Here is a 12,545-nt window from a genome sequence, read left to right on the forward strand (position 1 = left end):
GCCAGAGAGGGACAGACTGCTGGATTTAGGGATTAGTTTATGTACATGAACTGCTTATGTGTAGAGCAACTGCAAACATTTAGCCTGCATTCTGTATTGGGAATGGTGTTAGCTCACATTTAACAGCAGATAAATCAACCTTCATCTGATTAAATCACTGGAATTACTCCTGAGAGAGTTTTTAAGTGTGTGAAGTGTGTGTTACTGTTGGACAACAGTGAAAAACCAGTGTGTGTGTGTGTGTGTGTGTGTGTGTGTGTGTGTCTGTGTTTTATTCAAAAGCGACATTTAGGCATTTGTTGCCATCTGGTGGAGAAAGTCTGTTACAGAAGGGATTTTTCTCACTGGTGGAGTGTGAATATTAAAACACAATTCAACATTGTCCAAAGATTGTCCAATTGTCCAAAAATTTGGACAGTGACAGAAGCTTTATGATTTGAGCTCTGGATTCCACCACACTGGATTTGAACTAAAACAAACGAGATGCTGTTAAAGTGTAAAATGTCAGGTTTAATTTAAGGGGTTAAACAAAAATATCATATGAAGTGTTTAGGAACTCCAACCACTTTTCCAAAATGCCTAATGATCTCAACAGCTCAAAAGTATTTGGACAAATGAGCTTACCAAAAATACAATGTAGAGCCAAAATCATGAACATTGTGTCACTGTCCAAATATTAATGAACTGTATGTCATCAATAGGTTCAGCTTATAGTAGCTGAAAGAGTTCATTAGAAGGAGTGTCCAATGACATGTGGACATAGGGTGTGTCTGCGTACACTGACATGCCAAAGTCATGGGATAGCAGTACGTACAGTGCCTTGCAAAAGTATTCGGCCCCCTTGAACTTTCAACCTTTTGCCAAATTTCAGGCTTCAAACATGAAGATATGAAATTGTATTTTTTGTGAAGTGGGACACAAGAGTGAAGAGTAATGAATTGTAAACTTTAAAAAAAAAAAAAAGTTCAGTGAGGTTCTCTGAATGATCCAATTTTGACCTAAATGACTGAGCACACCATCTCCACTGTCAATAATATTGCTGGCAGCATCATGGTTTGGGCCTGCTTTTCTTCAGCAGGGAAAGGGAAGATGGTTAAAGTTGATGGGAAGATGGATGGAGCCAAATACAGGACCATTCTGGAAGAAAACCTGTTGGAGTCTGCAAAAGACCTGAGACTGGGACGGAGATTTATCTTACAACTTGACAATGATCCAAAACATAAATCAAAAAGTACAATGGAATGGTTCACAAATCAACATATACAGGTGTTACAATGGCCAAATCAAAGTCCAGACCTGAATCCAATCGAGAATCTGTGGAAAAGAACTGAAAACTTTCCATAGAATTTCAGTCTCTCGATGTGCAAAACTGATAGAGACGTACCCCAAGTGACTTACAGCCGAAAAGTTGGTGCTACAAAGTTAAAATATCTGATAAATTTTGTTTCGTTTCACTTCACGATTGTGTCCCTCTTGTTGTTGATTCTTTTTACAAAAAAAGTACAATTTCATATCTTTATGTTTGAAGCCTGAAATGTGGCAAAAGTGTGAAAAGTACTTTTGCAAGGCACTGTAAACTGATTATGAAATGTTCTCTTAGGGGAACATGTAAAGGTCATGAGGTGTTATCTTGTTAGTGAAGTTTAACTCAGGCCAGTTTGTAATTTAAAAATGTATATAAAAAAATCGATGGCCTCTTAAAAATCCTAGATCTGGGCTTCGCTGGACCGCCTTTAGCTTTGTTTGGGGCACACATTCACTGTGGAATTGTTTTGATAAGCTTTTGCAATGTCACAAGATTTATTTCAATCCAGTGTTGCATTATTTTTTTTTACCAAGATCTTGCAGCAAACAAAATAAAAAGTTAAAATATAATAGGATTTGCATATATTTGAACATTGTATGGTTACCGGGTTCAATGTGTTAATAATTATGTACATGGTGATGTTCTTTTAAAATGTGTTTTTTTTTTCTGTTTGGTTTAATCCTATACAGCTGGAAGAGACTGGAAGGGGCGGATACTAGGCAGTGTGTAAATATAATGTGATGGCATCACAGAGTGCATTAGGCCAGCAGGCTTTAACTAGTCTCATATGGAAAAAGTTGGCAGCACTGGGTGCAGGAGCTGACGCAGGCAGTTCAGCTAGATCAGCAAAACCTAGATCCTACTAAATCCTCTCCCGTCCTGTTATTTAAAACCAGACACAGCTCCCCACAATTACTGTAGAACCCTGAGCTCGGATACACTGATTGTTTTAGTTTAACGCTGATCAGAGAGCGGTAAATACCCAATCACTGCTCTAAAACACACTCTATGTGTGTACGAGCGGTCTGCCCTGCCGCTGAATGAACCACGTGACTGCCGGGATCTGCCTCAGAGAGGAGGGTGTTTTTCGCTCGCTGCCATTTCTTTCCTGTAACTCGCCCACCCGCATTCCGGCAAGCCACGCCCACTGCAGCAGAATTGGCTGCTTGCTCTTGAGTAAGACTGGAGAACTTGAATTTTTGCTTTTGAATTTTTTTACATTAAAATAAAATAAGTGAAAATGATATACTGAAAAATTAAAGTGTTTAATTCAGAGGCAAAAAAAATCACATGCAATAATTCAATGTAAAATAATTCAGTGCTAAATATTCAAGTGCTTTTAAAATTCAAAATCTGTTGACACTGTTTTACTTCCATAATTTAGGAATTGGTTAATCACTCTGAATTTTTCCTGTCTGTCAAAAAAAAAAACACTGTACAAAACTGGTATCTGTCCTATATATAAATAAATATATATAAATAAAATTAGTACATAAATATTGTCATAGTGTCAGTTTGTGCTCAAATTATAAGGTGACTTAAAAATCAAAGAAATGTTTTAGTTTTTTTATTGTACAGTGACATTATACACATTAGGGCTCCAACTAGTCGACTTATCCGAGTAATCTTTTTTAATTTAGTCGGTTAGTCAACAATTATTTCTGCCATGTGCTCCATCGCTAAAAATTATATAATGCTTGAGATTAAAGCATGAGATTTAAAACTCATTTAAGGCATTCAAATCTGAAAGTACTGTTATTTAGTGAGTAAATATGTAATCTGTTTTGTTTGGGCACTTTTGGAGACACAGACTAAGTTATATAAATAATCGACATTGTGCATTATATTGGAATTATAATACACATTAAACACACACACACACACACACACACATATATATATATATATATATATATATATATATATATATATATATATATATATATATATATATATATATATATATATATATGGCTCATTCTAAATTTGTGGGTAATTAATAAGTAAACCCCTAGTATTAAAACTTGGAAGGGAGATTTCCTATTTACATGAAAATATAGTCTACAACTTGATTTATAATCCCTGTCTGGGAAAGCAACCCTATTAGTGTTAAACTGTGTAAACCACAAACCAATAATATAGTTGAATATTACAGGCTTTTTACAGACAACTTTACAGACGATACTAAATTCAAACTAAATTACACATGGCATGTGTAAAAACTGATTTTTATTAACTGTTATGGATGATTTAAAAAAAAAAATGTAACACCTATTCATACAGTCAGCCTCCCAAAAATCTAATATTTAAGTATATGTATAACCCAGGGAAAGAAGACAGTTAAACATGATGAGTTTCTTTGATTTTACCACAAAAAACTCTGGAATATAATTAAAGGAAGATGGATGATCACAAGCCATCAAACCAAGATAAACTGCTTAATTTTTTTGCACCAGGAGTGGCATAAAGTTATCCAAAAGCAGTGTGTAAGACTGGTGGAGCAGAACATACCAAGATGCATGAAACTGTGATTAAAAAAACAGGGTTATCCCATCAAATATTGATGTCTAATCTTTTAAAACGTTATGACTCTCTGTATCTTTTTTGTAATTTCAGCCATTGAATCTCATTTTCTGCAAAGCAATGCTCTAAATGAAGATATTTTTATTTGGAATTTAGGAGAAATGTTGTCTGTAGTTTATAGAATATATATATTTTTAATTTACTCAAACATAAACACCTATTAAATACCTTATTTACTGAAGTCTTGGACCTGTTTGTTAATTTTTTTTGTATTTATAACATTAGTGGAGTAGGGATAGATAGTAGCCAATCCTCGTGTATGAGAGGCGGAGCTAACCCGAATAGGGGTGGGATTAAAATAGCCCAGTCTCTTCCGCATTGACACGCCTACTCACCAACACAACAGCTTCACGACAACTGTTTAAATCTTTATTACAGAGGATCTGCTCGGTCCAGATCAGCCCAGCGGTCCTGACTAGTTCTTCAGATACTTCTTCAACTGAACAAGTGAGTCCAGCTGCTTAACTTTCATTTACTTATTCGCTACAGGCCTTTTTACAGCTAAATTATAACCTATATAGCTAGCTAATGAACTTGTTACTTGTGAAGCTTTTTTAAACATATGTATCCAGGTAATGAGTCTTACTAGCGAGTTTAAACAAGTATGGTAGGTTAAACATATCATTGAAACATCCTTAGTTGCCAGGTATTGTAAAAGTAAACTATAGAAAAAATGAATAGTTTAACCCACTAAAAGCACTCACATGCTTAGCTATAGGCCAGTAAATCAGCCTTTGAGAGTAATGAAGAGGCTGTATAATCAGAAAAAGTCAGTTTAACAGATTTACAGGATGAATAACTATTAATTATAGTTTTATATATATAACTTTTGCAGTGTTATTTGGTGCCACACCACCAGCTGTGGTACAGTATGCGGAAAAGCTTGCTAGGGGTGTTACAAAATATCTCCAAGCATAAGTCCCAATATACCATTTACTCTACTTCCTTCCACCTTAGCATCTATTCAGTTTATCCAACTAGATATAGATATGCCTATATGCCCATGTTTCTAGATAATTAGAATATCTAGATATTATACAGTATATGGACTTGACCTTAGTAATGGGCGATATGTCCCTAAACTAATATCTTGATATTTTGTTACTGCAACAAAAATGTTATATTTTGATTTTGCCTACAACAGTTTTATAAACTATTACTGTAATAAAAAAAAATCCATAAACTAAGCTATTTCAGAAACTAAAACTTACCAACACTTTGATTTTGCATGAAATACTAATAGTGTAGCAAAATATTAATAGCGTAGCAAAATTAAAATTAAGTAATGCAACAACTAAAATCTACTACAAAACTAAAGTACAGTATATTTGATGCATGCATATAAACCACAATCAAACAATTTAAAGTAAGGTCAGTAAATAGCAAAACAATTACAAAATCCTTGAATGCTGTCAAGAAAATTGCAATTATCACTATTAATGGATTTGTTTTTATTGTGTCCAAAAATGTTTTTATATTATTAAATACGATCGAATATAGCACACACTGACCTAGATATTGCCTAAAGGGTTTCTTAAAGTATGTTAAAGCTTTTTAAAGAGTATAATTGCATTATTATGGTGTTTTTATTGTTTTTGATAAGTCAATAGCATAATGTGGTATTGACAATCACAATAATATTGTTTATCATGATAATGTCTGAATCTATATATATAGGGAAAGGAAACCTAAAGTTACAGGTAACCAGGAAGTAGTGGCTCATGATTTCTCTATTCCACACACTAATATGGCTGAGAGAATTGACACACAGCACATGTCAGATTACTCATCATTCCTCGCAATATAGTTGGCTTAAAAAAAAAAAAAAAAAAATATATATATATATATATATATATTTTTTTTTTTTTTAAATATATATATATATATATATATATATATATATATATATATATATATATATATATATATATATAATTTTTTTTTTTTTTTTTTAGGAGATATCTTGACAGGCCTAGTTGCAGTTATTCTGAAATAATTTTTTGGTTGAGGCCCATGTTTGTTCGGACTCCAGATTATGGGGTCCAAAGGCAACTTTATAGCGAGGAATGATGAGTAATCTGACATGCGCTGTGTGTCAATTCTCTCAGCCATATTAGTGTGTGGAATAGAGAAATGATGAGCCACTACTTCCTGGTTACCTGTAACTTTAGGCTTCCTTTACCTTTATTAATAGCCGGTTTGACCACTTTTCAACTCCCCACCCTCCTTGTTTGCATTGTGGCATCATAAGCCGCTGTCAAATCTGACGTGCCTCAGTTTGTTAATTGTGTTTCCATTGATTGAACTCTTGTCAGTTAAAGAAACTCCGTGTCAGGATTCTTCAGGGCTCTTCAGTGTGCGTTTGTGGGTGTGTCTCACTCAGAGGAGCTTGATCATGTGATTAGTCTTATGTACAGTTCCAAAGTTCCTGGCCTTTTAAATCAAAATGTGATTGCATTAGCGGTGATACCCCTTGTTTAAACCTTCAGTATCTCAGAAAGAGGCGTTTTTAAGCCAACTCTTAGCAACCTTATCATGATTAGAGTTGAAAAGAGATAAGACAGGTGAGGTGTGCTCAGGAGTCAAGGTTCTAAATGGGTCCCATTGAATTGCTAATGAATTGCTAGACTATTTAAAATTATATTACCGCATTTTTCGCACTATAAGTTGAACACTTGGGCGATATGGCTCTAAAATAATATCACAATATTTCAGGGTATTTTTGCAATAACGATATACTTGCCGATATAGGAAATTAATTCATTAATTTCAGGAATATAGTATAATATAGTATAAGAGTATAACAATATAATCATAATGTGGCAAAATAAATAATATATCATAAAATAATATAATGCAGCAAATAATATTGCAGAATATTTAGTGCATGCATATAAACTGCAAACTAAAACAATTATACAATAAATACACTTAAAGCTTCACAGTAAATAATAGACTACTTTTAAGGCAGAACAGCTCTATTATCACGATATGGATTTTAAATATCACAATATTTCTTAAAAAAATATATGTTTTAAAGTCAACCCTGAGTGTTTCGATAAGCCAGGGTGATATTATCTAGCGGTTCGTTCCACGTAGCTTATTTTAACACGGTAAAAGCGCAGACTACAGTCTGGTAATACTCACCTCAGAAAAGCAAAAAAACTAATGCTTAGTGCCATTGGTGGCTAATGCTAATCCTGCTCCATCAGTGCTATCTGTGGTTAGCAGCAGGCTACAGGCTCATATTACTCACCTCTAACTGGTGAAAGAGCTAGCGCTTAGCGCAGTTAGCAGGTAACGCTAATGCTACTCCAGCATTGTTTGCCAGGGTTAGCAGTAGACTACAGGCCGATAATACTCACCTCTGAGTGGCAAAAGAGCTAGCACATAGCATGGTTAGCGGCTAACGCTAATACTGCTGGAGAACTAAACTGAAACTCCTGTATAACATTGTACTTCAGCAGAGAGGCTTTACTGCTCCTTACAACCTGACTGTTAAAATTCATACATAAGGTGCACCTGATTACACAAAGCACACTGACGATGTTTGGGAAAATGACTAAATATTATTCATAGCCAATGGCAGTTGAAGACCAAAATAATTAAAGCTATGTAAAACTACAGATTTCATAGATTCATGTATATCGTCACAGTCATGCAAAAATCTTGTATCTGCACTGTGTTAAATTTTAGTACAAAACAAACTAGTAACAGTGTTTTCTCTGGGATTCTTTACAGCAGCAGCAGCAAGCCCACACTTCCTTGCTAGCTCTGCTAAATCAGATGCCAGGAGGGAAAGCCGGTAAACGCCAGGTTAATTTTTTTTTTTGCCGTTTACTCTCTTAAAGAATCAAATTAAACATTCAGCATCACCAATCAATCTTTAATTCAGTTTATTCCGATAATTACCTAAATACAAAATCTTTTTTCATCTGAAAGCTATGAACTGTGCAGGGTTAAGATAGTAACATAGATAGCTGAGGTAACTTAGCATTAGCATTTGTTTGTTTACCAAAAGACTGGCTGCATCTCTCTGTGTGAATTTCAGCTCACATGTGACTCTGTGTACTCTGACTCTGGTCATGATATGGTTCTAATTTAAACTTAGGACTTACCGTATTTCTCGGACTATAATGAGCACCAGATTATATGGCGCACTATCAATAAATGTCTATTATGTGGTCTGTTCTAATACATAAGGTTCACCGGATTATAAGGTGCGTTATGCAACACTAGTAATATACAGGGGTGTCACTGTGTTTTCCTTCTAATTTAGCAAGTCTTGCCGCTGAGTAGCAAGACCTGTAAGTTAAGTCAATAAAAAATAAAATAAATTCTTGAAAAAGTGTTTTCTTTTATTAATAACTGTTTATTTGGGTGAGTAAAGCGCTTCTGTTTGTTTACAGTAAGCTTAGATTTACAGATTTCCTCTAATTTGGCCAGACAATGTTACACTGAGGAACCCCAGTAAGCCAGATCATTATTAGCTAGTGTTTTTTTTTTCGAACATAGCTTGTATTAACACGGTAAAAACGCAGCTTACAGTCCGCTTACAGAGCTTACTCACCTCTGAACGGCAAAAGATCTAGTTTTTAGCGCAGTTGGTGGGTAATGCTAATGCTGCTCCAACAGTGCTAGCCGATGTTTGCAGAGTGATACAGGCTGATAATACTCAGCTTTAAATGGTAAAAGAGTTAGCGACTAGCGCAGTTAGAGGCTAATGCTAATACTTCTGAAGCATTGGTGCTAGAGAACTAAACAATGCTGTACATCAGCGGATTGGCTCCACTGCTCCTTACAACCTCATGGGTAAAATTAATACTTACGGCGTACCTGATTATAAGGTGCATTGGCGATTGATGATCCCATTGGCTGTCGGTAGCCACTGCTCCTGACTCCCAGTCAGCGACTGGGTCAGATATTAGGCGTGCCAAAAACTACTGTGAGCGCTAAGTGACACCCAATTTGCCTCTGGGCAGAGTTTTTGTCAGCGATCAACAAAAAACTGTTAGTGACTAGTAAAACTGGACTAAAATCGTGTAGTATGAACCAGGCATTATCTTTCTCTCTTCCATCCCCTCCCTGTCTTTCCTATTTATCTCCATATATACAGTGGAAAATAATTAATAAAAATAATTTATTGACTTTCTCTGAAAATTGAGAAGGTTTTTAGCTTCCATGTGAAGTTGGAGATACAGTTTTGTCTGAGTGACAGACAGAATCATTGTACTATCCTGTTTATAGTCTCCCTTCTCGACTCCCCTGGTTTACCAGAACTGCCCAGGCCAGAGAGCACATGATATGTGGAAATTAAAAACCCAAGGATGTCTGGAAGCAAGCTCCTGCATCAGGCTTATGGTCTCAGATTCCACAGAGTATGAGTCAGTTTGATCCACATTTCTGTCTCAAGTTTACTGTGTTTACTGCCAGGGCTCTTTCTAAGCATTTTAAGACCCCAGGTGGTGTCCAGTTTAGGGGGCTTCCACTTTTCTCAGTTGTGTTACCATATATGTAAGAATAAATGATCATAAATATATACAGTTTTTTTTTCTTTTTTTTAAATATTTATTAAAGAAGTTCTTCTTTAAACATTTGTATAAATTTACATAAAGAATGGATCAATAGGATGCTCTAAAATATAGCTGGGTATCACCATTGCATTCTGATTTAATTCGATTCAATTAATTTACTGATATTCCAGCCAACAATAACAGTTTTGTGTTAGATATGAGATTTTCAGTATAAAATATGAGATTTTGAGTAAGGAACCCTTAACCTACCATTATTAAAAATAATAGTGTTTGCATAAAGATTTAACCCAAAGCTGCTATATTATTGTGTTTATTATTAATATTATTATTACAACTTTGCTTTTTTCTCCAAAATGATCGTTTATAATAATTAATATCAGGAATGATGAATCAATATTGAATCATTCAAATGAAGATCATTTAAAAATTCAAAAAATGATTATCTAAACAATAGACATACTCTTAAGATACTTAAGATACTTGGAAAAATATATTGTTATATTGACTTCCATTCAGTGTTTGGAGATATGAGTTTTTTGTCTGATTAAATATATAAAATACTTAACTGACTGAGTAAAAAAAATTATGGTTTGTAGGGCTGTCCCTAACGATTATTTTTTAAACGATTATTCTAACGATTATTTTTTTCGATTAGTCGACTAATCTATTCATTGAGAAACATATTTAAATAATTATTTTACGTTTTAAAGCAAACGATAAATTACTATATTTATATATAATAACAACAACAACAAGAACACAAGCCTACTAAACCAAACCCCACACTTATAATCACTTACATGTACAGCACGTTGTTTAGATCTATAACGCTAAAAATGGATAAGCTCCCATACACCACAACCGTGTGTTGCACTGTTTTCTGTGACCGCTAGATTTTGTGACCACTGGCAAGTAGTTCTCAGCAGACCGGTGCACTGGCCGATTCGAAACGTGTTCGTTTCTAATGTTTACCCCGACTGGCCAAAACGGTTCAGTTTAGGGCTGAGGGTAAGGTGTAGGTATAGAAAGCTTCCGTTTTGCCAATGAACGCTCATAACCGTGAGCACTGGTCACAAAATTCCGACGGTGACAGAAAACGGTGTAACACCGCAGCGCCGACGGCGCTAGCTAAAATAACTTAAGGCAGCTAGCTTAGCTAAACACCTGAACTTATGAATAATGCTACTGTTTCTGGAAACTGCGAAATGCCATGCACAAATATAAACCAAAAATGTATAATTTCTGCCTGTGGCAGGTTTAAAACCTTTGGTAGACAGCCTTAAGTCTTTTTAAGGACACCCGCGGAGACCCTGATGTAAACGCTAACTTACTGTGTGACCCTGTTGACATAGTGCTCCTGGATGTTTGCGCTTCAAGTGCTCCTTTTGCACGTATGGCAGAGGACCACATTGTTGCCCTTTTGCGTGAAATGCTCCCAAACTTTAGATGCCCGCTGGCGTTTTTTTGTAGCTGGAGATTGCTCTCCGGAGTCCAAGCTCTCTAGAGCTTAGATTCTCTGCCCGAACCCGACATGACCCGAGGCCCGCCCGTAAATCCGACCCGGGCTCCAGAAAATAGTCCGAGATGTAGGCGTCTGTTTTTTAATTATATTTTTATTTAAAAAAAAAATAACGAAAACTGAAAGTGAAACTAAACTAATTTATTTATAAGCGCTGTTTTCACTACCGCAGTTCTACAGCGGGGGTGTTGTGCCGATTCTGTCCGCGAAGCGGGAGTCAGATTCAGCAGAGAGTCGGATTCGGCACAAACGCGGCGGCACCTCGCGGTCCGCGGTGTCAGTTGTAAGCGCTCGCGCTAGCCGCAAAATACGGCAGAAAACACTGAGGGAGCTGCAGAATTATGAATGGGACTAGAATATGAGCACGAGGAGATCAAAGAGAACCTTCACCTGTGAGTAGAACAAGCAAATCTCTCTCTCTCTCTCTCTCTCTCTCTCTCTCTCTCTCTCGCACGTGAACTCCTCCGCGTTTGACTTGCAGAACTGTGTTTAGCTGTTCTTAAAAATCATTTTAATTCAATAATAGTTCTATGCTTCTATGTTACCGTGTTAATTAACATAATTCTGATCATATTTCGCTCATTAAAACAGCCCGAAAACAGCCAGTTGGAATTTTTGGGCCCGATCTAACCTCTAATGCTCTCCACAGGCGCCGCCATGTTTACGACACGCCGACGCACGTTATGCAAATCGATGTATTTTTGTAATCGATGACGTCGATTATGTCGATGCGTCGCCCCAGCCCTAATGGTTTGGAAGGCCTTAGCTACAGTTTATATACCTTATGGCCAGAAGCGACCCTATTGGTCAGTGCGTTGGTCCTGTATTTCTATTCTTAAATTCTAGAGACTGACTGCAACCATAATGTTTTACAGGGAATGTCAAAGCGACCCACAACCACCCAAATGGACACCGAACGGACAGACACCTCAATCATCAGGATCCCACCCCACCACTACATCCATGTGCTGGATCAGAACACTAACATCGCCCGGGTGGAGATCGGACCACTCACCTACATCCGGCAGGACAATGAGAGGTAGCTTCAGACACACCATGCACTCCTTGCACACCACATAGAGGTTGTATGATACAGTACCAATAGTAAACTTAAGTCTTAAACAAACCTGGAGAAGTAGGCCAAAAGGAAACCAGGGGTGTGCAAATTCTTTACGTGCACACAATTTTTCTCCTTTGTTGTGGTTGGAGAAATACCTGTTTATCTTTATCCTAAAAAAAATCCATACTAAAAGATGATCTAAAGCACAAATCTGATCTTTAATAAACCTAATCTAAAGTAGTAAAAAAAAGCATTAAAGGGAGCTTTTTATTGTATTTTTAATGTCCGTGTGTATATGACTATATGAAATACAAAAAAAATCCTTCAGCTGTTTATTTTACTGTCATGGAAGCAGCTTTACATACACCTGAATTTGAATGACAATAGAGTGACCTGCAGCTGCGATCAGATTTTAAACAAATGAGTTTAAAAAAGCGTAAAGTGCAAATGCTCCTTTCTGCACCTGCTTTTAACCTTTAGTCTTAAACAACAAGCCTTATGGTATATGTTTCTCATATAAACTGATGCATACTTAACTGTAGT

The 12,545-nt window shown here is 36.1% G+C and overlaps 1 protein-coding gene across 4 annotated transcripts in view; it reads left to right on the top strand.

Annotated features, from left to right (window-relative positions):
* The first annotated feature begins 4,193 nt into the window (after nucleotides 1-4,193).
* Nucleotides 4,194-12,545, top strand: part of LOC103031685 (major vault protein) — a 151,290-nt gene continuing 142,938 nt past the window's right edge. For 3 of the 4 annotated variants that reach the window (XR_007427294.1, XM_022668510.2, XM_049468213.1), the window contains exons 1-3: nucleotides 4,199-4,336; nucleotides 7,631-7,705; nucleotides 11,818-11,981. Coding sequence is in view for 3 of the 4 variants with exons in the window: in XM_022668510.2 (XP_022524231.2) it covers nucleotides 7,676-7,705; nucleotides 11,818-11,981 (194 nt within the window). In the remaining variant the exon portion in view is untranslated. Of the gene's footprint in view, nucleotides 4,337-7,630; nucleotides 7,706-11,817; nucleotides 11,982-12,545 lie in introns of all 4 variants that reach the window. The other variant, XM_049468214.1, reaches the window with a different exon arrangement.

This window comes from Astyanax mexicanus, chromosome 19, assembly GCF_023375975.1.
Source record: "Astyanax mexicanus isolate ESR-SI-001 chromosome 19, AstMex3_surface, whole genome shotgun sequence".
In the NCBI taxonomy this organism is placed as follows: domain Eukaryota; kingdom Metazoa; phylum Chordata; class Actinopteri; order Characiformes; family Acestrorhamphidae; genus Astyanax; species Astyanax mexicanus.